The sequence below is a fragment of the Lepidochelys olivacea genome (genome assembly GCF_965140295.1).
Source record: "Lepidochelys olivacea isolate rLepOli2 genome assembly, chromosome: 2".
NCBI lineage: Eukaryota > Metazoa > Chordata > Testudines > Cheloniidae > Lepidochelys > Lepidochelys olivacea.
In genome coordinates this window covers 255,110,275-255,138,250 of record NC_140412.1, presented here as the reverse complement: position 1 = coordinate 255,138,250, position 27,976 = coordinate 255,110,275, and the positions used below count along the sequence as shown (strand labels likewise).

Below are 27,976 nucleotides of genomic sequence, written 5' to 3'. Positions count from 1 at the left end.
AAATTGTAGGACCTAAAATCCTTGGCTAATTGTACCCTTCTGCAGAAAAAGTAGCTGAAGTAGTAGAGTGGGAACCAAGAAACTCTGCAAGTTTGACTATATGGAGCTGCCAACTACTCATCCCTCCACAGTGGCTGGGGCATCAGGTGGTTGAAGGGGTATGATCTCCTAATGCTATAAAGTCCCATCCGTGGAAAAAAGACTCCAGGTGCAGGAGATGGCTGGTGCCTTTGCACTGCTACCTCCCCCCTTGCTACCACTGTATAGCCACCACATCTCAGTGCAAAATCTGTCTTCTTTAAGAGTCTGATCTGGTGCTCACTGAAGTAAACTGAAAGGCTGCCATTAACTTCAATGGGCATAGAATAAAGCTTTAGGCCTTCATGGAAAAATTCTATACAATTTAGTAGCAAATGTTCACCTTTCTATGTGTAGACCAGGGGTCTCAAACATGCGGCCTGCAGGGTTATTTTCTGTGGCCTGCCAGCTCCCCGCGGCCCCTCAACATTTATCTAGAGCAGCTCTGGGCCGGCGCACATCGGGGACAGGGCAGGCTCCCTCCCTGCCTGCCTGCCTTGCCCCCACACCGCTCCGGACCTGGGGGAGTGGGGCACAGGGGGTCTGTGTGTTGCCCTGGCCGCTCCTCCAGGTACCTCCCCCGAAGCTCCCATTCGCCGCGGTTCCTTGTTCCCAGCCACTGGGAGCTTTGGGGGAGGTACCTGAAGGAGCGGCCAGGGCAACATACAGACCCCTGTGCCCCACTCCCCCAGGTCCCAGCTGCTTCCCGGAGCAAGGCGGGGGCAAAGCAGGCAGGGAGCCGGCCCTGCCCCTGGTGTGTGTTGGGCCAGACCCGCCCCCGAACCCCTCCTGCAGTCGAACCCCCTGCCCTGAGCCCCCTGCTGCACCACAACCCCCTGCCCTGAGCCCCCTGCCACACCCCACACCCCTCCTGCACCCTGACCCTCTGCCCTGAGCCCCCTGCCACACCCTGCACCCCTCTTGCACCCCCTAGGGGCAGGGAGGGGACAGTGTTGGGATGGGGATTTCAGGGAAGGGGTTGGAATGGGGGCATGGAAGGAGTGGGAAGAGGCGGGGAAGAGGGGTCAGTGGTGCAGCCCTCAGGCCAATGTACTAGTCCTCATGTGGCCCTCATGGTCATTTGAGTTTGAGATCCCTGGTGTAGACCAACCTACAGAATTAGACAAAAAGGAAACCATATTTTCTACTGAATTTTATAAATGTTTAGTAATTATTTCTGTAAAAGCTATTGGCTGCACTCCTATTAAAATATTAGGCTTTTCCATAAGTGTAAATTAGTGCTTTGTAGCATTAAGATAGTTGTGGATATTCAAGTTGATATCAACAGCTACGCCCCTATTCAGCAAGGTATGTAAGCACATGCCTAACTTTAAGCACATAAGTAGTTCCAGGAAGCCAATGGGACAACTCACATAACTAAAGTGAGACGTGCTTATGTTCTTTGCTGAATTGGGGCCCTAAGAAGAAGAGCTTTCCATGGACAGCTCTTCATCACAGACCCCCAATACCCTTGGAGTACCCTCAGGAGAATTATAACAGGGTTGAGAGAAGGTGATATAATCCAGTATAGGTCTTGTTTTCCCCACGTCTACTGGGCCCAGTGGAAAGCTCCCTTAATTAGTGTCACCTCCATGTGTGGAAGTGGAAAGAATGATCCTCAACCATATCCTTTTAAAAGGGAATGTAAATGATGTAAAATTGTTCTGGATCCATTAGCTACAGGTTAGTCCCCATTTTTATCTAAAACATATAATTACATTTAATGAAAACTAGAATGTTATCAAAACTATTTCTCATTGCTTATTTTGTTTAGATACAAAATTTCTCTAAAAAAATGAGAGCTGTAATAATGAACCAAACTACACATATGATTAAAAAGATAAGTTCTTACCCCTGGAGTGACAACAGCCCCAATCCCATTCTTCAGTTTTGATCTACCTCTGCCACCTCTTCCTGAAAGAGCCGCACCACGTGGTCTCCGCTTCCCTGCGAATCCTGATCCACGGCCCTATTTAATATACAAGAGCAATTTAAATACAACCCAGATCTCTTTTAGTGTAGGGACACTTCCTTGTAATTATAAATAAGAAGAACTGTGATTTCAAGTGGATATAGGCAAGCCAGACCACCATTATTAAATCTCTGCATAAATTGTAGTAGAATACCTTTAACTTCAGACTAAAACCTTTTCCTCTGTCTGTGGTCTTCAACCATTATAAAAAGGATTGCCTTCAACAAAAGTACTTTAAACCTGTCACACACTAATTTTTACTACAGGCACAGCTGGTAATATTGAAATACATTTTCTCCCTCTTGCCTAGTACTCCAGCTAAACTCTACCTCTTGTTCGATTCTTTAAGAACATGCAGCTCAGACACAGCCAGGTGTGTTAGGACTGTTGCGTGGGCACTTTACTGGTTATACAGTAGCTACACTTCTTTGCTGTAAATAGTCACACAGACATTAAAAGTTGTTAGGGCTTGATCCTGCTCCCACAGAGGTCAGTGACTAAACTCCCACTGATTCAGTCGGAACAAGATCGAGATTTCAGTGTTTAATTTGTTTAATACCCTAAAGAAAGTATTATTTATAATACTAAAATATTTTTATTTGTAATATTTACACTTATTGCTAGTGGTTTGTTCTTTTTCCCACCCTTGTTTAATCTGTAGATGCTTGGTGACAGTGCTGAGTTGGGATCCCTTAACTGATGAGGTGAATTTAAATACAGCGAATTGGGGGTGGGGTGGGGGAAGGGCGAGGAGTAAATTTCATACTTTTTCAAATGTTAATTACCTGACATTATTATTGTTAATTAATTTGGCTTTCATGAATAAGATTTTTTATTTCACACTGAACTAGAAAAACAAAATAAAACAAAGCAAAAGAAAACATAGAAAACTCACTGATCACTTCCAAAAGAGGAAAACATTATTATTTGCTATGTCTCTATAGAATTGTGGCTGATATTTTTCAGATCACATCTGAACAGATTACACATACCTTAGACCTTTTCTTCTGTTCTTATACAATGAGAGTTAAGGTATATATTCAATACAGCAGATTTCCTACTATGCTTTTCTACTACTAGATACATAGCATTTTTCCTTGTTTTAAATGCATTTGAAGAAATCTATGTTAACAGCTACTCTACTCTAACTTAATTTTGCTGTCCACAAAATATCTACAAGTCTACAATCTCTATCTGAATGCTTGCTCCAAACTATTTTAAGATGCCAAAAATACCAAGACAAAACAATTCACTCAATAAAAGGCACGTACTGCCTTTGAACTACGGTACTCTCCTTAATGTCAATGGAAGATGCTCTAGACCAGGAGTTCTCAAACTTCATTGCACCGCGACCCCCTTCAGACAACAAAATTACTACATGACCCCGGGTGCAGGGTGGGGTAAAGCCCAACCCTGCCACCCTGGGTGGCAGGAGAGGGGGCCAGAGCCTGAGCTCTACCAACCCTAATGGGGGTGGAACTTGTGTTTCAGTGTCAGCCCTGGATCCCAGCAAGTCTAATGCTAGCCCTGGCAACCCCATAAAAATGGAGTTGCGACCCATTTTGGGGTCCCGACCCACAGTTTGAGAACCGCTGCTCTAGACTAGTGGTCTCCAACCTTTTTACACCCAAGATCACCTTTTGAATTTAAGGGCAACCTGGGATCTATCCCACCCCTTCCCCAAAGCCCTGCCCCACTCACTCCATCCCCCTCTCTCTCCCCCACCCTCACTCACTTTCAACAGGCAAGGATAGGGGTTTGGAGTTCGGGAGGGGGTATGGCTCTGGGCTGGGGGGTTCACAGTGTGGGAAGAGGCTCTGGGCTGAGCCTGGGGCAGGGGATTGGGGAGCAGGAGGGGGCGAGTGTGCAAGCTCTGGGAGGGAGTTTGGGTGCAGGAGGGGGCTCTGGGCTGTGGCAGAGTGTTGGGGTAGAGGAAGGGGTACAGGGTGCTGGCTCTGGGAGGGGGAGGTCAGGGCTGGGGCAGGGGCTTGGGGTGTAGGAGAGGGTATAGGGTCAGGCTCTGGGAGGAGGGTCAGGGCTGGGGCAGGGTGAAGGAGGGGGTACAGAGTGCTGGCTCTGGGAGGGGGTCAGGGCTGGGACTTGGGGTGCAGGAGGGGGCTCAGGGTGTAGGAGGGGGTATGGGGTGCTGGCTCTGGGAGGGGGCTCAGGGTTGGGATGTGGCCTCCCGCCAGGCAGCACTTACCTCCGGCAGCTCCCGGTCTGTGGTGCAGAGTGGCTGCTGCCAGCTAAGGCAGGCTCCCTGCCTACCCTGGCCTCACGTCACTCCTGGAAGGGGCCAACAGGCCCCTGCAGCGAGGAGAAGGGGGAAATGGACATGGCTCCGCGCGCTGCCCTTCTCTGCAAGCACTGCCCCCGCGGCTCCCATTGGCCACAGCTCCCTGGTCCTGGCCAATGGGAGCTGCAGGGGCGGTGCTTGCAGGCAGGAGCAGTGCATATAGGAAGACCCCTGCCCTTCACCCGGGGCTGTACTGGCCACTTCCGGGAGTGATGTGAGGCCAGGGCAGGCAGGGAGTCTGCCTTAGCAGCAGCACTGCTACACCACCAGAGATCACGACTGACCAGTCAATCGTGAGTAACTGGCTGGTGATCACTGCTCTAGACCCATGTGAATAGCTTCCGTTAATATTCATAAGAGTTCCATGGATTTAAGGTAACATTATCGCCTCAATAGGGCCAATAGTATTTTCAGATATACCATCCCCTATTTTTATAGAAGATATAGAATAGTGGTTCTCAACCAGGTGTTCAGAGCCCCCTGGGGGGACGCAAGCAGGTTTCAGAGGGTCCTCCAAGCAGAGCTGACATTAGACTTGCTGGCGTCCACAGCAGAAAGTCGAAGCCCCAACCCTTGGGGTTGAAGCCCAGTGCTCTGAGCCCCGCCACCCAGGGCTGAAGCTGAAGCCTGAGCAACTTAGCTTCATGGGGTCCCCTGTGGTGTGGGCCCGAAGGCAGTTGCCCTGCTTGCTACCTCCTAACGCTGACCTTGACTTTTATACACAGAGAGACTGTTGTTGCGGCACAAATGGGCTGTGGAGTTTTATAGCATGTTGTGAGGGCCTCAGAAAGAAAAAGATTGAGAACCCCTGGTATAGAAATTTGTGGTGATAGTTATTGCAAGGTAGAATCCAAATATTCCACTAGTAACAATATTATTGGAACTATAAATTAAAGTAACTGTGCACTGTCAGGCAATGCAATCATACAGCATTTTAGAAATAAGAATAAGGAAGGAGGTGTTGATGGCTAAAGTTTCTTTAAGTAGCCAAGTGAAATGTTTAATTTCTCCCCCTCTCTGTATAGAGTGTAAAATATATACACACTGCATAGAAGATTCACTTTCTTTAGAAGTAAAATGCTTGGACAAATTCCTAACATTGCGTGTTTTAGATTGCACATCAGTATTTTTATTTTCACAAGACTAACAATGTGACAGAAATAGCACAAACCTGTATCACTGTTAATGCTGGACATTATGCTGAAAATTAATGTTTCAAGCAGAAATAGCTAAGATAATATCAAATTAAAATAAAGCAAATTAGCATGATAATTAAAGTGAGATGAAAATAAATCAATTGAAATCAACATCAACCACTTATGGTTTTATATTTTTTCATTAAGTTTTCTCTCTCTCTCTTTTTAGCGTTGTAATAATCCCAGTAAGGGCATGTCTACACAGAGCAGTAACATACACTTTTATTTATTTTTTTGGGGGTAGGAGTGGGGGTGTTGTAATCTCCAAAGCACGCCAATGTGTTGTGTGTTAACTGGTCCATGTAAACTCTGCTGGTGTGCACTAGAAGTTCTCTAGTGTGCTTTAATGTGGTGCTGTTTGAAACAGCATTATGCTAAAGCACACTAGGGAACTTTCAGTGCACAGCAGCAGGGTCTACACTGGCCAATTATTAGGGTTGCCAACTGTCTAATCGCACAAAACTAAACACCCTTGTCCCACTACCTGCCCCGCCCCTTCTTAAGGCCCTGCCCCAAGGCCCCGCCCTCTCCCTCTGTTTGCTCTTCCTCCACCCTCACTCACTTGCTCATTTTCACCACACTGGGGCAGAGGGTTGAGATGTGGGAGGGGGTGAGAGCTGTGGTTGGGGGTGTGGGGCTCTGGGCTGGGGCTGAGGGGTTTGGAGTGTGGAAGGGGCTCAGGGCTGGGGTTCACGGTGCGGGAGGTCTCTGGCTGGGAGGTGTTGGCTCTAGAGTGAGGCCATGGATGAGGGGTTTGGGGATCAGGAGGGGGCTCTGGCCTGGGGCTGAGGGGTTTGGAGTGTGGGAGGGGGCTCAGGGCTGGGGCAGGGGGTTGGGGTGCGGGCTCTGGGGTGAGGCAGCATGCAGAGCCACTTGACCCTTCCACCTAGGAGCCAAGGGATATGTCACTGCTTCCAGGAACTGCGGTTCCTGGCCAATGGCGCTGTGGAGCCAGCGCTTGGGGTGGGGGCAGTGCGCAGAGCCCCCGTGACCACCCCTGCGCCTAGGAGCTGAGGGACATGTTGCCTCTTCCAGGAGTCATGAGGATCCGGGTAGGGAGCCTGCCAGCCTCACGCCAACTGGAGTTTTAATGGCCTGGTCAGCGGTGATGACCAGAGCCTCCAGGGTCCCTTTTCGAACTGGTCTTCCGGTCAAAAACCGGACACCTAGCAACTCTACAATTAATGCACATTAGTGTGCTTTAGAAATCACCCCCTTAAAGTGTGCATTGCTGCTCTGTATAGACAAGCCCTCAATTTCTTTGTTTTTTTTGATGGTAGCTATCAGTGGGACAGTAGCCTGGCCCCTTCTAAGACAGTCAAATAGTTTTTTTCTAAGTTTAAACATATGTCACTGTGAATGCCTTTTGAAAAATGTCTCCACAGCAACACACTTTGCAACAGCCCAGAGCTCAGTCCTTTTCAGTCTGGCACTCCTTACTGCCAGCAGTCTTCAGGACACACAGACACACTCACTCTCTCTCTCACTCAAGTAACTCCTTGACAGCTATTTAACAGCAATAGCCAAAAAATAGTGAAGTACTAAAACATAGTTCATTAAAAATTGGTAATGCAAATTATCTTGCCATATAAAATTCAAAAGTTATGCAATGCCATCACATTCCGTGTATGCTTTAATAAATTTATATTTTTGTAATTTAAAAGCTTCAGACTTTAACAGTTTTCTTAAAAAGTCAAAGTTAACAGTGATAAAATGGAAGATTAATTCAGTTGATCTATACATAGTTTTCATTAGTAGGCTCTATAGCAGAAAGATAGCAATGGATACATGAATATAAATACAAATTATTTACCACTTTGATGCTCCAAATGGCACTGCCAGGAAGCTGTCTGGATTTAAAAATGTCCCGACCTTCTGAAATGTCTGGGGACCAGGAAGGTGGGCTCACTGTATTATTGGTACTCCAAGCCCCCTAGGATACGGCAGGTGAGAAAATAGATGTATAAAACTCAGCAACATAAAAATAAAGAAATAAAAATAAAATAAAGCAAGCAACTAAAAGTTTCTGAAAAGCAAAGCACATGCAGGCATAGGCAATTTCTCCTAAATTTACTTAACTGCTAAACTAGTTTATATGGGGAAAATTTCAACCCGCCACTGAAATTTATGTAGAGAAAATTTCAACCCTCAGTGAGGTTAAAAGGTCTGCAAAGTGACTTTAAAAAAACTACAAAGTGAAAATGTGAGAAAAGAGGGTTGACTGATGATCATCATGTCATAGACAGGAATCATAGCAACACAGTAAATCTCTAAATTTCGGATCACCATGCCAAGAAGATACTATTTTGAGATCATAGATGGGTTTTGAGAGTACATTCCCTTCCATATCTCAATCCACATCTTTGAAGGAAGAGACGGCCTTGTATCACTTTTTAAATATAAAATTATTGATAATCAAAACAACATGTAGGCTGAGAAGCATGTAAGACACAGAGATAAAAATAAAACTAAAACATGAAAAAAAATGAAAAATAAATGTGAGCAGTTAACAAAATACCTCTGACCTGCAAGTACACCACAAACGTACAATTATAAAAGCTCACACCTATAAATCATAATTCCAATTTTTTTATATTATAACAAACTATAATATCAAACAATGTCTAACATAATATAGGATATATAAAGCTGAATTTTAAAAACATAATCATAGTTTTATTTTAATTTGTATTTATACAATGTCCAGCACGATGGGATTCCAATCTGATTGCGGTATTTGTGTACTACCATAATATAAAGAGTAAAACAACAAGAATAGGATTAGCAATACTGTGCTAATTTAAGGGTGGGTGGAGAAACCTGCTGATGTTCCTGCAGTTCTTACTCAGACAACAGAATGCATCCGATGAAGTAAGCTGTAGCTCACGAAAGCTTATGCTCAAATAAATTTGTTAGTCTCTAAGGTGCCACAAGTACTCCTGTTCTTCAGACAACACTGTTATTTAAGGCAGTAGAAGTTTTGCTTGAACTCTGTGTAAGGACTTCAGGATTAAGGCACAAATGATTTACTAAGGTAATTTCATTTTAAATTTACAATTTAGCATTCCTACAGAATAATAAATTATACTAATTTTAACACTCCTTTGGAATTAAGCAAAAACAAAGCTAAGATTAAGATTTAAATGGTATAGGGAAAAATTGGTTAATTTCCAAAAAGACTACATTCAGCAATAATTTAGGCCCCTAATCCAGCATGTGAATAGTTCCAACTATTCACATATGTAAAATACCTACACACCACAAGTGTTTGCAGGATTGAGGCCTTAGAACATTGGCCTTTGTGACAATAAGTATAAAGAAATATACACTGGCTTCACACATCACAAGTTTTTAAAATGAAATATAAAACAATGTCAAGCAAAATAAAGTGATTTGGGAAACAATTTCTTTTAAATCCAATAGCTGATTAAAACTTTTACTTCTGTCAGCATTAGTCTACATACAGAAATTGTAGCACTTTAACTTTACCAATATATTTAAAAGCTATACAAGTCCCCTAGTGTGGACACAGCCATAATAGTATAAAAGTGCTTTATATGAGTACTGTATAGCTATTTCTGCATAGGACGGGGAATAACTTTTACTGATATAACTGCTTCCATCGCAGGGGTTATAGTGGTATAATGATATTGGTTTTAAAAGGAAAAAAGCACACTCTACCTGAAATAATTATACTAGTACAAAAACTGTGTGTGGACCAGGCCTCAGTAAAAATAAATCCCCGTCACCTTGTGTGTGTAACAACTCCCACTGAACTCAGTGGAAATGGAAAGACTACCAATGAAGTTAAATTTCTCTGTGTTGAAAGTATTGTAGTTTTACCAATCAGTAATTTTGTTGAATGGTAATTATTTTTATCAATAACATTAATTGTCAGAATAACATTGTCAGAGATGTTAGCAGATCAGGAGCTACAGGAAATTTAAGATGTCAAGTCTTGGCGACTAGTCAGGCTTCTCTTTAACATCAAGGGAGATAGAACACTAGCTTCCAGTTTGGGCAAGAACAAGATAATTTTCCAGAAAATTAAATTAAAAATCTTTCTGGGATTTCAGATTTGTTTTTCCCCTAAAGAACTAATGTTCATTATTTGTCAGGTATTTGTTCTTTACCCATAACAAAATAATGGACATATTCTGCATATCAAAGTCCTCCCCTCATCCTGTGTTTATAAGGGAGAGAATACACCACTTGAAGGCCACAATCCAAAGATCTCAAAACACATTACTCAAACTACTGTTTAAGACCTAAAACCATTTAGAGTCCTATTTGAAATATATTAAATAATTTTGCTGCAGAGAGAACATACTTCTCCAGAAATTAAATATTTCAAGTCAATTTAAAATGTAATAGAAATTTAAATTTGAATATGAAATATCCATCTTTCAAAACAAAATGCATTATATATGATTATGAACCACATTGTTATAGTTTAAATTTCCAATTGAATCCAAGTTTTATTGTAGCTCAGAAACACATTTGAATTCTGTGTTAGATAAATTTAATTAAAAACACACCACTTCCACAATAGTATGAACAAATTAATTACATCAAAGAGATGCATTAATTATATTTTGGCTTTTAATTAATGCCCATTACAGCACAACACTGGAGAAAAAGTTCTATTCAGTTCACTTATATCAAAACCATGGTAATAATTATGTACTTTGACATAAACAGGAAGTTCTCATTCTCCATCATATTCTTGAGTCCTCAGAACTGAACAGCACAGCTGCAACTAAATTACAACAAAAGGAAACAGAACATCAACAAAGGTCAGGATAGCTTACTAAATCACCAGTGGCTGTGTTTAGCAACCGAATGCCTCCTTTACGAAATATACTTTAATCAGAAATAAAGATGAACAAAACATAAGCTTTCATCTTGTTTCAATGTTTAATAAAATACCACATATGATCTTTTCAGATTGCAATTGTGTCATTTCTAGTGAGAGGAAAAACAATATATACTGGGACTCTGAAATAACTTGATAGTTATAAATCTAACTCTTCTTGTATTAAAAACAACCCTCCTAATAACAATAAAAACATAACAGCCTCTTCCCAGCCCCACATACCAACAAAAGTCCCCTCTATCTAGGTTCTCACATCAACAACCATGATCATAGTATCTGAGCACTTCCGCTGTGATTAAAAGTGATTAAAAAACCACTACAACAGAATACACAATAGAAAACATATACAATGAATGCAACACAGTGTTTTGCGCTCTCAGTAGTATGGACAAAACAGAATCTGTATAGGTCAAAATCATTTTGGGGAAAGACTGTAGAAGAGGTTTCACTGGGATAGTCTTAGGAGGGATCTGCTAAAACCCCTTGGGTTGGACTCAGATATATAGAGAGATCTCTTTAATACTATTAGAGAGATAAACACTACTAGGAATAAAGAAAAGGAGTACTTGTGACACCTTAGAGACTACCAAATTTATTTGAGCATAAGCTTTCGTGAGCTACAGCTCAGAATAGTCTCATAATGGGAGACTAACAGAGACTGGAGAATAAATGGTAGGGTCCACTTATTGCTGGATGTGACAAATGACAGTTTTCATTGTCAAAACATTACTGAACCAATAATGGGTGATTCAATTTCAGACTTGGTTTTGGTAAGGAGTGAGGACATCGTAGAAGAGCTGATAGTAAAAATAACCTTGCATCAAGTAATCATGAGTTGATTCAGTTTAAATTAAATAGAAGGCTAATCAAAACCAGGTTATCGGCTATGTTTTTTTTTTTTTTTTTTTTTGCTTCAAAAGGGCATTGTTTGGGAAATTAAAGGAATTAGTAAAAGAAGTCATTGGACAGCGCACGTCTTAAATGTGGAAGAGGCTTGGAATTTCTTGAAGTCAACTATATGAAAACTATCGCAATTTGCATCCCAAGCAAGGGGAAAAAAATGAAGGGAAAGGCTCCAGATGAATAGCCACCTCGAAGGCGGTTCACAGTAAGCAGAGAACCTAAAGGGAATGGAAAAACAGACTGATCAGCAAAGAAAGCTACATCTTGAAGATAAGAAAATGTAGGAATAAAGTGAGACTTGCTAAAAGTCAAACAGAATTAGCTTATGTGAAAGAAATTAAGAAATGTTTTTACTTATATAAATAAAATGAGAGTAAGGAAGAATGAGGATGGGCCACTATGCAGGGTGAATGAGGAAGAGTTTATAGATAATCTAGGTATGCCCCAAAAACTAAATGAATACTTTGCCTCCGTTTTCAATACGGAACATTGGCAAGAAATCAGGATGGTTGATGGACATGAGTGCACAGAAATGGAAATTACCACATCTGAAGTGGTAGAAAACTCAAAGATCTTAATGTGCTCAGATTAGGGGACCAGATAAATTCCATACCAGAATACAGAAAGAACTGGAACATAAGATTTATAGTCTGGTAGCAAGGACTTTAACAAATCTTTCTATTCAGCAGTACTACTGTAAGACTGAAAAATAGCTAACGTTGTACCTATATTTAAGAAAGGGAAAATAAAGTAATTGGGGCAATTACAGACCCGTTAGTCTAACTTCAGTGGGATATACGATTTTGGAATAAATTGTGAAGGAAAGAATAATTAAATTAATGGAGATAAATGGAAAAGGGGATATAATGCTACATGTGTTTACCAAAGGCAGATCGTATTAGACCAGGGGTGGGCAAACTACAGCTCGCGGGCCGGATCTGGCCCATCAGGGCTTTGGATCCGGCCTGCGGGATTGCCTCCAACGGTGCCACAGGCCCTGTGCCGCTCTCAGAAGCGGCTGGCACCATGTTCCTGGGGCCTGGGGGGGGTAGGGGGGGCAGAGGGCTCTGTGCATTGCCCTTGCCACCAGCCAGCGCCCCCGCAGCTCCCATTGGCCAGGAATGGGGAACCGCGGCCAATGGGAGCTTCGGGGGAGGTACCTGGAGGCTTAACAAGGGCAGCGCGTGGAGCCCTATGCACCTCCCCCCCCCCCCGAATGGGCTGCTCAGGGATGTGGTTCCGGCCGCTTCCCAAAGTGGTGCAGCATGGGGCCAGGGCAGGCAGGTAGGGAGCCTGCCCTGGCCCCGGTGTGCGTTGCTGCCACACCAGAGCTGCTTTAGGTAAGCAGCGCCGGGCTGGAGCCCGAACCCCTCCTGCACCCCGCCCCCCAACTCCCTGCCCTAAGCCCTCTGCCTGCACTCCACACCCCTCCTGCACCCCAACCCCCTTCCCTGAGCCCCCTCATACACCCCACACCCCTCCTCTGCCCCAATCCCTTGCCCTGAGCCCGTTCCTACACACTGCACCCCCTCCCACACCCCGCACTCCCTCCCGCACCCCAACCCCCTGCCCTGGCCCTGCATACAATTTCCCCACCCATATGTGGCCCTCAGCCAAAAAAGTTTGCCCACCCCTGTATTAGACTAACCTGATTTCCTTCTTTGAGAAAATAACTGACTTTTTTAGATAAGGAAGTGCAGAAGACTAATATACTTGAACTTCAGTAAAGCATTTGACATGGTACCACACAGAAAATTATTAGTTAAATTGGGGATTAGTACAAGACTTGAAAATTGATAAGGATTTATCTTATTCAGTATTTTTATTAATGTCCTTGGTACAAAAAATAGGTGTGTGCTAATGAAATCTGCTGATGATAAAAAGTTGGGAGACTTGCTCAATACAGAAGAGGACTGAAATATTATATAGAAAGATCTGAATGACCTTGAAGACTGGAATAACATAAATGGAATTAAATTCAATAGTACAAAGTGTAAGGTCATGCATGTAGGGTCTAATAAGAAGAATTTCTGCTACAAGCTGGGGGCTCATCAGTTGGAAGCCACAGAGGAGGAGAGACACCTGGGTGTGTGGGTCGATCACAGGATAACGATAAGCCACCCATGTGATGCGGTTGCGAAAAAAGCAAATGCGATCCTAGGATGTATCAGGCCAGGCATTTCCAGCAGAGATCAAGAAGTATTAATGCCATTGTACAAAGCACGGATAAGACCCCATTTGAAATGCTGTGTACAATTCTGGTCACCCATGTTCAAGAAAGATTAATTCAAACTGGAGCAGGTACAGAAAAGAACTATGAGGACGATCATGGGAAATGGAGATCCTCTCTTATGAGAGAAGACTGAAAGAGTTGGCTTGTTTAGCTTAGCAAAATGAAGGCTGAGAAGAGATATAACTGCTCTTTATAAATACATGTGGGGGTGGGGGCGGGAGAGCGAGGAACACCAGGGAGGATGAAGAGCTATTTAAGCTAAAGTACAATATTGGCACAAGAACAAATGGATATAAACTGACCATGAACAAATTACGGCTGGAAACTAGAGGAAGGTTTCTGTCCATCAGAGGAGTGAGATTCTGGACAGTCTCCCAACAGGAGTTGTGGAAACAAACAACTTAATTAGTTTTGAGAGAGATCTGGACAAATTTATTAGTGGGACTGTATGACAGGGTTGCCTGTGATGGTGGTAGCAGGACTCAGCAACCCGGTGGGGGGGGGGGGGGAAGTCCCTTCCGGTTTAAATCTTGTGTTCCTAATGCTGATGCTTTAGGGCTTCAGATGATCACCTGCAGGGATCAGGAAGGGATCCCCCAAACATATTCTGGGGGTTTTTTTTTAGTCTCCTTCCTAAAAAACCTCAGAGATGGCCACAGTTGGAGACGGGAAATTGACAGGGTGGTCCAGTGCTCTGAGGTGGCACCAAGCATTCTCAGTCTCTCATGTGCTTAGCTGTCTGGTTGCTGTTCACATGCTCAGAATCTAAGCACCATATATGGGGTCAGGAAGGAATTTTCCCCCAGGTGAGATTGGCAGTGACCTTGCGGGGAGGTTTCCATTTCCTCTGCAGCATGGAGTATGGGTCACTTGCCAGGATTAATTGGGTACATCTTACTTAATCAATTCCCTGCCATTGCCCAGGTCCTGGGCATTTGGACGATCTTAGTCCCTCCTGTTCTCTGCCTGTGGCACATAATAGTTTAGTCTCTTGTTGGCTGTAATACTTTGGTCTAATTTGGGTTGTTGAGTTTAGCGTAGGGTGTTGGTGGTGGCCTGTGGTTTTCAGGAGGTCAGACTATATGACTTGGTGGTCTTTTTTGGCCTTAAACTCTATGACTCTTGCAGAGCTTAGTTATCACATTATAAAATCACTGACAAATCACTAAAAATACGTTACAAAGTACAATAGCTATTAGAAATGTGAGGTAGACCATAGATTGATTCTACTCAATGTTTGCCTGATGAAAAAAATGCAAAATCGGTTGTGAGATTACTTTGTAGTTAAAAATTTAATTAAACTAAAACAAACCAGCAAAAACACACCAACCTGAAAGCACCCATAAATTACTGTGCTTAGCTACTTAAATAACTAGAGCAGTTATTTCAATATCTTAATTTTAACTACACAGAGTACTTTGCAGTAAAAATTTATAATTCTAGTATTAACATTAAAAAACCCCCACACAAATATTCAGTTTTCTATGCTACATTCTTTTTACAAGCTTCTCTACAGGCTCATATATTAGTGTTAAAATACAGGATACCCTGTAATGGTATGTATACACTGATTTCATAGGAGGATTAGATAACGACTTTCATAGATAACGACTAATGATCCATATCATATTGTCAGGAGAATTTTTTTTTTGGTAAAGAATATCCCCAATATCATCCAAGCCACGTACTTGCAGAGAAAATTTAGCCCTGAATTGTTTACGTGTATGGAAGTGTTTCTCCGAGTGTGTGTTTTCATTCCTACTGGGTTCAGGAAAACAGGACTTTATGTACATACTTTATAAACAAACAGGATTGCACCCAAGAAATATTCGATTCTATCATCATTTTCTCCTACTAACGGAAACAACCCAGAAAGGCCCCAATTGGCTAGCCTCTCTTTGGCCCAAGCAGCAACAGTATTATTGCCATAAATGTACATTTAAATGGCACCCATCAATTAATTATGTGAATGTTTATTATACTAACTAATCTCAGATGTTAGTTTTTAGTACTTTTAGAACAAGGGTGCAGATATATCATACTTCTCTTACAATGTGGTGTTTGTGACACATTACTAAGACTCCACTCCAGAAACAAAGCACTTAGGCCCCAATTCAATAAAGTATTTAAGCATGTGCTTAACTTTAAGCATGAGTAGTCCCACTGACCTCAACATTAACAAGTTAAATCATATATTTAAGTGCTTTGCCTGGATTAGAGCCTAGGCAAATAAGGAAAATACTGTAGGGTATTACAAACGCTATCTACTATGGAGGGAGGATGAGGTAGAATGGGCAGCTCAGTGAACAATGTGTCTGAGATACTGAAGGATTTTTTTCTGGAATGTATATGCCATATAATAGAGTACATGTGAACATTTCTCTCTGTCCAGAAGTGGGCATTGTACTTGGAAGAGTGTTTGGGTAGCCCATATATAATAAGTGGGAGGCAGATTTGTCAATCTGATTTCAGCATGCAATCATGGGTTTATCTAGGAAAAACAAATCTTATGGTCAATTTGCTATATGGTGGTTTCGTGTTAAAAGGATTAATTGTTCACAGTTGTGGACCAGGTAGGCAGAATTATGGTTATTTCTGGAACCTTAATTATGCATTCTTAGGCTTTCATTTAATATAAATGTTCTAGTAAATTTTCTTTCTGAAGAAATTGATAAGGTAAGGTTACACTTACAAAGCTTAGCTTGAGAATTTGCTTTTAAAAATTGCAAAGTGCTGTTTCTTCCCAATACTATTTTAAGTTTCTCTTGCAAAAGTTAGAAAAGAATATAGAAATATCTTATTACCTTGCACATTCACATGTAAACTGAAGACCTCATTTGTAGGCAAAAATCTCATTTAGAAAAATTGTTCTCCTTTGTAACGGAGAACAATTGAGGCAGTTTATCTATTTGTGTATATGCCAAACAAGTATCTGAAACTTTGAAACAGTGCTCTGTTTTAGTGTGATTATAAATTGACATAAATACATTAAATACATGAATAAAATACAGTGAGAAGCCACATACATGAGTACAGATGGAAGTAGGAAGGAGATATGCTGAGAGCCTAATCCACCATATCTTATGAACAGTAGGCATCTTAGGGTGAAATCCTGGCCCTGATGGAATCACTAGCAAAAAACCCACGGACTTCAATAGGGTCAGAATGTCACTCAGTTACCAGTTCTGCTAATATAGAGCTTAAAAGCTCCATGAAGCAGATGTTCCACTGGCATTTTTGCTCTTGCTTAAAAACTTAAAATTTCCTCAACCACTCTAGTGGGTGTCTCAACTACTGTGAAACTTCTAAATTCCCTCAAACAGATGGGTCTCTCTGAAGAGCTATGGGGAGCTCTCTTTGTTCCTCAAAGAGTCTACAGACTGCCAGCTTCCCAGTAAAGAAAGAAATGGTGGACCACAGGCCCCTTACTGCCTGCCTGTTCTCCCACATTGCGGCCTGTGAACCTCTCATCACTCCATAGCCATCTGCGGGTGGAGGAGATGGAGGTAGTTGCAAGTCAGGACAACCTGCAACAAAAGCTAAGAACAATAGCCTTGACATTAGGGCATAATGACCCACACAGGCAGCTGGTGATTACAGTCTGATATTTTTGCAGTCTTTCAGGAAATTCCAGGATACATGAGAAGAAAAACATAGCTATAGCAGGTCGAGGGCAGCTGTAGACCTCCTAAGCATAGTTTCCAATACTCAGAACACTCTTTCCTGACGGAGTCTATCCTCTAATGTTTTATTTGTTTGTTTGTTTTGGGGGATATTTTAAAATATTTGATTGTCTATCTATGATTTCAACTGCTGGCCTCCCTGCACTAAAGAATTCCCATTGTGTGTGCACGGCAGGGTGGGGGAAGTGGTCTGGTATACATATGCATGCCTAGAAAAATAAGCATGTCTATTGCTTTGTCTTTTCTGTATAGATCGGCTCCACTCATGAAGGTGAGCCAGGGAACACAGCGCTGGAGATTGTTCACCCTACTGCACTCCACGGAGGTGAGAAGGGAAACCTGGCGCTGGGGATTATCCAACCCTACTGCATTCTACGAAGGTGATCTGGGGAAACAGCATTGATTTGATTATTAATTTATTTCACCTTTAGGAATTTGAGCCCAGTTTCACTTCCCCTCTGAAGCAGAATAATGGCGGACAGAAATTGTGAAAAAAATATTTTGAGTAGCTCCCAATCCCCTTGTCCTCACTGAGGCTCGCCTCCCCTACACGGGTCCTTCTGGGTCTCAAGAATGGATTTGCAATTACCCCTCTTTATTGCATGAGATCCACATGGATAGATCTGTGTCAGAAGCAAGGGAAGGGGGCTAGGCCCGAAGGCCCTTTGCTGGACTCTCTGGGGTTGACAGAGACTGCGATGTGTCCCATGCTCTCCATCTGCGGGATGTAGCTGAGCTCTGCACGCAGAAGCATGGCTGCTGGTGTGGGCTATAGAGACTCAGGGTTGATCTTCCTTCTGGCTTCACTACCGTTATGGAGCTGGGGCTGCTTGCCCCAGAGCCAGTTTTTTTGCAATCCTTTCTGCCCCCTTTCCTGCTGTGGGAAGGATGCAAGGCAATTTCCACCAGCCTGGGCTGCATCTTGCCCAGCAGAGCCAATATCTCCAATCCTGCCTGGTTCCTTTCTTGCTCAGAGGAGAGGGGAAGAGCCTCCAATCAGACTGCGTTATGAGGGAAACTGCACTCACCCTACAGAGCTAGTCGAATTCCCCAAAGAAACACTCACTAAGGGGTGAAGCAGGAGGCACAGACCCTTCCACTTGCCTCTGCCTTTCTCAGTCCAGCTCTCTCCCAGAAGCCTGCAGGGAACACCAGACATTGCAAATGCTTCAGAGGGGATGTAGAGCTGAGGGGACAGCTCCTCACAAGGCAAATGCAGCCCCATGGACACGACTGGGGATTAGATGGACACATTATTAAGCCAAATTGTTAGTGAGCCATTTGATACAAGGTCTTGAATTTCCCTCAGAAAAGTTCTGCAGCAGGGAGACTTGGCTGAGCCACCAGGGAGGCAGAAAAAACTGGCAGGAGCTTCAAAGAGCAGGGCATTCTCCTGCTGCCAGTGACTGACAGGTCTGCTTCTGCTCCCACACTGCAAACAGGTTTACGTGTTCATTGTAACATGTCTGTGGACATTAGCATGCAGAAGTGAAATATCTATAATTTTTCAAATTAATTTCCAATGAACTCCTTGTACAATTAGTCTCAAACTTCACCACAATAATTCTCCTTTGGCAGAACACAATTTGTGAAATTATATACAGAATACTTTTGTTTCTCTGAAGGAAAGGAATTGTATCCAAAAGAGGATTATGAAACAGAAAAACTAGTGACTATTTTAACTATGGAGTTGCTCCTGTGATTCTGTAATGTGTGAATCAACTTCCAAAAACAAACTGAGTACTTGATGGCAGAGAAAGAAGATAGTGTGAATGTCTAATCTACTAAAAATTAGAAAAGTAGATATTTATATTCATAGAATCATAGAATATTAGGGTTGGAAGAGACCTCAGGAGGTCATCTAGTCCAATCCCCTGCTCAAAGCAGGACCAACACCCACTAAATCATTCCAGCCAGGGCTTTGTCAAGCCGGGCCTTAAAAACCTCTAAGGATGGAGATTCCACCACCTCCCTAGGTAAGGTGGAATCTCAATTCAGAATATCTCAGATATTCACCCCAGTTTGAAAGAAAAAACTAGATCTCTATATTTAATATCCAATTTTTTAAAATTGAGTATAATAAAACACCAGAGGATAAAAATACTGTGTGTGTTCTCAGGTACTAATGAAATATCTTCACAGGAGGTTAATTATTCTCATCCACAATTGCTGATTTGCCACAAGTACAAGATTTTTAAAACAACATTGACTCAAGGCAAATTGTATCAATGCAATTCTGGATGCTACCAATCAGTACAAAGTTTAACACATGACTTACCCAGCTGGGATTTTTCTGATTGCTTATACATTACTCTAAAGGGAAATTGTTTACCAGTAACTGGACTTTTCTAAAGCTAGTATCCTCTACAGACCCACATTCAAAAGATCTCAGTCCCTTAGCAAAGGAACAGACTAGGAAGTTAATACTGTAAAACTGAGAACCCTCATTGGAAAGAATTACTGCATTGTCTCCAGGATTTGCATACATATATGTACATATAGTACATGCCTCAGTATATAATGACCTACAATAATAGAAGAGTATAAAAGAATAAACGCAGAATCTCTAATCTCTGAGAAGTAGAAGTGCGATTCCAATGGTGAAACAATCTTTAGAAAACATCAATTACAGAAAAGCAAATTCCTTTTCTCAAAAGATAAGTATCCTCTATAGATATCTAGGTCTCTTAATTAACACACTCAAGTCAAATCTGTAACAAGATAATAGGAACAAAATTAAGAAACGATCAGCTAAGAGCACAAAACATAAGATGATCCAGTTGTAACAAAAACTAGTATAATAAATGAGAGAAAAGCCAGGTTTACTTTAAATTTATACTTTAATCAAATATCCTTAGATTCTTTCTTACTTTTTGTTCAGTCCTTCCTCAGGCAAATTTCCACCAACTTCAATGGAAGTTTGACAGAGTTAGGACTGAAAAACAAATGAGTAACAACTGAGGAGTTTAGGATTTGGACCAAAACCTTTGCAGATGCTTTTCTTACAATGAAATTGCTACTGGAATGATCCAAGTTCCAACTTAGCATATTAATGGCATGATTCAAAGTCCACTGAAGTCAATGGGAGTCTTTCACTGACTTCAATAAACCTTAGATCAGCCTTTAGTCCTCATGTGGAAAATTATTTTTTCTCCAACTTGGGCAAAGTAAAAAATTGAGAAATAAACAAACTCTGAATGAGTTGTGTGCTATGTGACCAGTGTATTGTATTTTTCTTAACAATGTAAATGGGAGCCATTTAACCACTGGAAATGATTATCCAGACAAATCCATGTTTCTGCACACTCAAATAACCATACATGTACTATTTAGACATTAAAACATTAACTAAATGCGTTTATTTGAATATTTGATCCATTATGACCACTCCTCAGAGTATTAATACATCCCGAAATCATGAAGTGCCTCAAGATGCATATTTCAAAGAAATGAACTGGTGACTCTTTTTTCTTTTTAAAATTAACATGGAAATTAAATGCTAAAATTATGTTATGACAACATTATGACTGGTATTTTGTTTGCTCTAGCCATAAAATTCAATGTTATGGTTCCCACAGCAATTGTAACTTGGCTATATTACACGCACTGTATATATCAAGATGTTCATGTCAATAGTAGAGGAAGTGTGCAGTATGTACAACATAACTCAGTGCTTTTTGTTGACTTTTTTTTTTAAATGTTCAATTATTTTCCTTCACCACTGATGTATATTATTACTGAATTAAAGCTGGAAAGAAATAAGAAACTGTTAATGTGATTTTAGTAGAATTCACAGAAAGCCATTTCACACATTAAAATATGGCCATTTATCCAAATCTGTCCTTTGTGCTCCCCTCTTACAGGCTCTCCAGCAGCTGTTAATTAACAAACATTACCACCAGAACTGTGGCTGAGTTCTCACAAGTCATGGGGGCAGTAGCATAAGTAACATTTAGTTTGCTGATGTCCAAAATAAAGATGTTACCACCCTTTGACATGCTCTCTCCCTATCACACACACAAAAAAGCATTTTAAGGTCATTTTAAACTACACTAGAAAAAAATCTGTATTACAAACTAAGTAAACTTTAACAGGAAAATGCATTTTATTTTCAAGACATTTAAGTATAGAAACAATGTCATATCATTCTAAAATATGTGAATGTTCATTTAAATATCATAAGGAGATATTAGAGCAGGGGCAAGTACAGTTTCTTCTAGTAGATTAGCTGCAAATTTCTGATTTACTGCATATTTCCAGCCAAATTCATTATGTTTACATACAGTGAAAGCCACTGAGAAATGCACCAAACCCCAGCTGATTGAATGATCTTGTATGCAATTTGCTGCATTTACTGTAGAGGATTAAATTAGTCTTGGATTCTTAATCCTTGGAGAACACTGTTTATCACCTCTTAAAAAATATCAGGCTTTGCTTTGAGCTTGTGAATAGTCTTAAATAAGGACATTTCTACACTACAAACTTGCATGGGCGCTGCTGCGCCGACACAGCTGCAACACACCGTCGCACTCCTGGTGAAGACGCTTTAAGACGAAAGGAGAAGCTCTCCTGCCGAGATAGCACTGTCTACATGGAGGGTTACGGTCAGTATAACTACATCACTTAGGGGTGTATGAATTTTTCAAACTCCTGAGCAATGTAGTTATACCAAAGTATGTATGTAGTGTAGACCTTGCCTAAATCAGTAATATGGAAAGCATCATATAGATTTTACAAGTCTTTCCTTTACAAAAAACAAAATTATGAGCCTATGATGATCAGAAGCATAAAATGAAATTTTGTGATCTTGACTAATGAAGTACTAATTTTACTAGTCACAGTACAATATTTCTTGTGAAGAATTTGCAATAGCAAAATAAATGATAAAGATGTGTAAACAATTTGTTTTCAAACTATATCTTTAGTGTGTATTATAGATGATGCAGTAAGCTACTTACTCTTGAGGACTATGATCAAATCTAACCCAAATCACAATTGCAATGACTTGTACCAGATAGTTCCTAATAGATATCTGTCAACGTAACAAAATCAGATCATTTGCCATAATCACAAATTTCTGCCCGGGGAAAATCTCCCAGCACAAGGACAGCGAGGTTGCTGCAGGTTCATCTATAAAGGTAGGTGAAAAAGTTTTACCACATCCTGCCTACAAATACAATATACGAATCAAGATGGAAATATACGCAGATTGATATGAAACAGTGAGAAATAAGCTTACACAACAAAAACTATGACATTATGGATAATATCACTTCTGGGATGTACCTTGAATATTGCATTTGAGGATCATATAAGATTTCCAGTTTGCTCTAGTGCTCAAAGGATAATCCAAAAGTAAGAAATTTCCCATTAGAGAACTTCACCACGTCTTATCTTCAATTATTCAACCTGTAGTTACCCAGAGTTTTTCAAAGCAAATGTGTTTAAAATAATGGATTGTTAACAATAAACTGTATGCCCAATTTATACTGCTGGATAAACACAATGTATATTTTCCAGGATAGATCAAACTGTTTTTCATAAACCCAAATTTGATACTTCTTTCAAAAACACAGTATATTGAAAGTTAACAATGATTTGTCTACCAGCTTCAATACTAAAACAATATGCTCACCTGTCTTGATCTGGGTCTCCCAGGAGAAAACTTTCGTTTGGTGATAGCTGGCTTTCCCATGCCAATTTTTGGAGTGACAGATATATAAGTTGTTGGGAGAACATTTCCAGCAGAGGAACTCCGTGGTGGAGTCTGACTGTGCAGCATGTCATGTGCAGAATGCAAGTCTAATGAAACTACTGGTGAGGAACACACACTTCTCTTGTTTATATCAACTGATGATGAAAATGAAGAATATGTCTCAGTTGGTGACTTTATAGGTTTGTCTCCTAATAGTGAACTGTTGTTTGTACAACTTTCATTTGCAGGAGTGGTTTCCACTTTCAACAGAAAAGTTGGTGTTTCAGAGCTTTCATGGGTTTCTTTCTTTTCTACATCTTCTTGCACTCTTGCTGTCTCCAATTGTTCTTCTATCTTGAAAGAAGTCTCCTCTTTATTCACAGACCCTAAAGTCTCTGGTGGTGTAGTTGTGGCCTCAGGTGCTGAAAGGGGAGGCCGAGATTCCTCTGTGGATACTTCTGATACCTCAGCATCTTGTGACAGTTGTTGGTCTTCTGCTTGTTTGTTTGACTCTGGCTGTATTACAGCTTGAATGCTTTCTGTCACTTCTATCATGTGCTTCATTTGACTGTCATCAGATGCTGGTGTCCTTTTAGGAGAGGTTTCCATTTTAGTTGTATCAAATTGATCAGAAACTCCTGCTTCCAGTTCAACAGTCTTTTCATCCTGTGATATGTCTGTAACTAAGCGAGAGCATATAGTTAGAGATTCATACGAAAGCATCAATAGTAAAAAAGGTTTATATTTTAAAAATGAAAAGTGGGCGATATTTCATCATTAAAACATACATTTATCTTCTAGAGGAACAATACTGCAGATGGAATCTAGGTTTAAATATGACGGCGCAAGCAAATAGGTTGTTCTTAGGCCTGGATGACATAGTTTTAACCACATGGCTACGTCTGTTACGGGTGTGAAAAAAAAAATCACACATCAACAGACATAAGTATGCCAAGCAAAAGCCTTGGGTAGATACAGTTATACTGGCAAACAGAGTCCTTTTGCTGGTGCAGCTTATTTCATTTCATGACCTGGCATAAACTATACTGACAAAAAAACCTCATTTGCTGTTATGAGCTATGCTCCCAAATCCTTTCTAGTGTAGACTAGCCGTTGTGGAAGATTTTTCACTGTGAAACTTGCTCCCACCCAGAGATCAAGTTTGACCAAGTCTTGAGATTCTGGAGGAACAGGTGCAGCAGCAATGTGCTCCTGGATCAAACTATCTAATCCCACAGACAAGATACTTTAAAATAATAAATATTAGTATGTGAGATGATGGGAAGTGGACTATTTCTCCTGAAAGGCTGCAGATGTATATTTAAATCTATGTATTATAACTAAATGCTATAGTGATGGACACATTATAAATATGAATAAATACATTAAATTGCTATTACTACCAATCAACTATGTTAAGGGAAAAAGAGAAGTGATATAAAAAAGTTAACACCATACAACAGCCAAATATTATCCTTTCTAAGCCCCCAATAAACTGGGAAAACAGGGCTGTGTAGCTTCTTTAGGGGTCTACCTCCATCTTCCCCTACCCCTCCTCATGGGAGCTCATCTTCCCTCCTGGATTTGGGAGGAAGTAGCTGGGAAGGGGGAGTATTCTAGGTGATTGGCTGGTCTAAGTGGTGCAGCAGAAACCCACTGGCTCCTGCACACCGAAGGGGAGGCCATTCTAAATCCTTTCCCCTTAGCTGGGATGCCATTATTCGCCCAGAACATGTCACCATGCTGCCAGATAGTGTTTCTGACATCATAAATGCTGTCAGGATTACAGTAAAATGTTTAATATATTTCATGACATCAAACCATACCAAATGTTTTATGTATCTAATCCATAAAACTCAAAATACAACCTAGAAAAATAAAAAGCGTTTGCTTATACACATACAAATGATCCAGTAATGGGCAATGATGGAAAAGTTAAAGCCAGAAAATAGGGCTGTTTAATAGGGTATTTACACTCTATATAAAATCTTTTACGTATATAAAATCTTTTTTTGCTTCAGTGTGGCTGTGGTGCTTAAATCTAAACATGTACAGAAGTAGTACAGAAGGTCCATCTTCCTAACGAACACAAGGGAACGGCAGAAACAGTTTATAATGTAGTTAAAGTAATGTGTTAGCTTTGAGCTATGTAAAGTGAAAAGTATGTTCAAAAATCACAATATTCACTGCCATAAGCTTTTTAGATTTCAATATTCAGTAAGTGGATTAACAACATGGATTTAATACGAAGCTTCAGAATTTAAACAAAGACCCAGTGCAGCACAAATCACTCAAATAATAAATCAGAATAGTATATATTTTCAAAAAACTGACCACAACTAAATTTTTCCAGTGGGTAATTCCTTAGAAAGTACAGTTTTCCCTCTGAAAAACACTTTTGACAGATTCATAACCACACAATGTTCTCCATAAAAATCTTAAAAAACAAAGTATCCACAAATTAAACAATCTCAGATAGTGTAAACTGCCCAGCTGTACAAAAACGCTCCCAACCGTATACAACTAACAAAGCTCCCCAGAGCTTGTCACTTAGGATCAGGATGAAAGTGTGATTTCAAGTTATGGAATGCAAAGGTGGCAAGAAGAAAACTTTTCTTGTCAAGGAATGTGTGAGCCTGAGCCATAAATTGCTGAAGAATTAAAACTTTTTCTTTTATAAAGTCAGCCAAAACAACATAATTTTCTTGTTTTTGCAGTAGTATCACATTAAATGCTCATGTTTGTAATGTATTGCCACCAGTGGGATTCCTTGCCTCAAACTAGCTTTCTCCCATGTGGCATCATTGGTATTATCTCCATATAAATTGAATATAATCCCAATGGAATTTGCCCAATTTTCTAAATTCTCAAGGTCCTATTGCAGTTTCACTTGATCTTCTATTATGTTTGCAATCCTTCTTAAATTGGTATCACCATCAAATTTGATTATTTAATCTTCCAGGTAACCTGTGAAGCTATTAAATAGCACTAAGACCAAAAGAAGCTCACTTGACACATCAACTGGTTTTGATTATGCTCTGACTGTTTCTCTCCACTTCTGGTTAATTAAACAGTTTTGTGTTCATATTACCAAAAATCTTCCAAACTTTTACATTAGGTCATTTAGACCAATAACAAAAATAGTTCAGTCAATTCACTTTATCCACAACAATTACAATTTTATTTAATGATAGAACAAACATATTTTTGGTCTGGCTTTTCTTTAAAAACAAACCACCACAAATATCTTCCTTCCCCACAAATCTATGAGTCTTCCTACAATTGTCATCTAAATATTTCCTGTATTGTATATTTTAATAGGTTACCTAACTGTTATTTATCCAAACAGTTCAATATATTTACGCTTTGAAAATACTTTGTGCATTCCTCTTGTGCTTCCTGTGACCTTACCAGTGAATTCAAACCATCAGCTATATATTTTGCTATTTGTTTCAGGATCTTGGATACAACTTCAGGTCCCACTGGTTTAAAAGCCAACCAATAGTCTCTTAGCTCCTTTGAATCTATCATTTAGCTGAGACTAAAATATGGGAAGAACAAGTTAAATATTACAAGTTAGGTGTCCTCAAGTCAGCGGGGCCTGATGAAATACATCCTAGAATACTCAAGGAGCTGACTGAGAAGATACCTGAGCCTTTAGCGATTATCTTCAAAAACTCATGGAAGACAGGAGAGATTCCAGAAGACTGGAAGAGACCATATATAATTCCAATCTATAAAAAGGGGAATAAGGACCACCCAGGGAATTAGAGACCAGTCAGTTTAACTTCAGTTCCTGGAAAGACAATGGCGCAAATATTCAAGCAATTAATTTTCAAACACCTAGAAGATAATAAGGTAGTAAGTAACAGTTAACATAGATTTGTGAAAAACAAATCATGTCAAACCAAACTAATAGCTTTCTTTGACAGGGTAACAAGCCTTGTGGATGGGGGAAGTGGTGGATGTGGTATATCTTGACTTTAATAAAGCTTTTGATACTGTCCCTTATGACCTCTTCATAAACAAATAGAAGATAAAACCTAGATGGAGCTACTCTAAGATGCATGCATAGCTGTTTGGAAAACTGTTCCCAGAGAGTAGTTATCAGTGGTTCACAGTTCAGCTAGAAGGCCATATCGAGTAGGGTCCCACAGGGATCGGTCCTGAGTCCAATTCTGTTCAATGTCTTCATAAATTATTTATGGCATGGAGAGTACAAGTACAAAGTTGCAGATGATACAAAGCTGGGCGGGTTTGCAAGTTCTTTGGAGGATAGGATTAAAATTCAAAATGATCTGGACAAACCGGAGAAATGGTCTGAAGTAAATAGAAGGAAATTCAATAAGGACAAATGAAAAGTACTCCACTGAGGAAGGAACAACCAATTGCACACACACAAAATGGGACATGTCTGCCTACGAAGGAGTACTGTGGAAAGGATCTGGGGGTCACAAGCTAAATGTGAGTCAACAGTATAACATGTTGCAAAAAAAGCAAACATCATTCTGCGATGTATTAGCAGGAGTACTGTAAGCAAGACACAAGAAGTAATTCTTCCACTCTACTCCATGCTGATCAGGCCTCAACTTGAGTATTGTGTCCAGTTCTGGATGCCACATTTCAAGAAAGATGTGGATAAACTGAAGAAAGTCCAGAGGAGAGCAACAAATATGACTAAAGGCCTAGAAAACATGACCTATGAGAAAGGCTGCGAGTCTTTCACAGAGGTCAGGGAAGTCACAGATTCCATGACCTCCATGAATTCTGCAGCTGATCCCAGGACCGCCTAAGCAGCTGGGGCGGCCCTGGGGCCAGCTGCACTGGCTGCTGCTCCGACGGTCCCAGGCAACTGGCCCCAGGCACTACCTCGGAGCAGCGGTCCGGGAGCAACAGTGGCACCCCAGGTCGCCCTCACCTGGAGGAGCAGTGGCAGGACCCCAGACCGCCTCTGTCTGGCGGTGCAGTGGTGGCATCAGCAGGGCCCCGGGCTGCCTCCCCTCCCCACCCCGGAGCAGCAGTGGGGCCCTGGGCTGCCCACCCC

The 27,976-nt window shown here is 40.9% G+C and overlaps 1 protein-coding gene across 1 annotated transcript in view; it reads right to left on the bottom strand.

The window, feature by feature from the left end:
• The window catches only part of KMT2C (lysine methyltransferase 2C), a gene marked incomplete at its 5' end in the record, with an annotated part of 338,124 nt that overhangs the window by 100,248 nt on the left and 209,900 nt on the right, over window positions 1-27,976 (bottom strand). Inside the window, 3 exons of the mRNA XM_084618362.1 lie at window positions 1,931-2,047; window positions 7,356-7,475; window positions 22,873-23,615. Of these exons, the coding sequence (XP_084474488.1) occupies window positions 1,931-2,047; window positions 7,356-7,475; window positions 22,873-23,615 (980 nt within the window). The remainder of the gene's footprint in view (window positions 1-1,930; window positions 2,048-7,355; window positions 7,476-22,872; window positions 23,616-27,976) is intronic.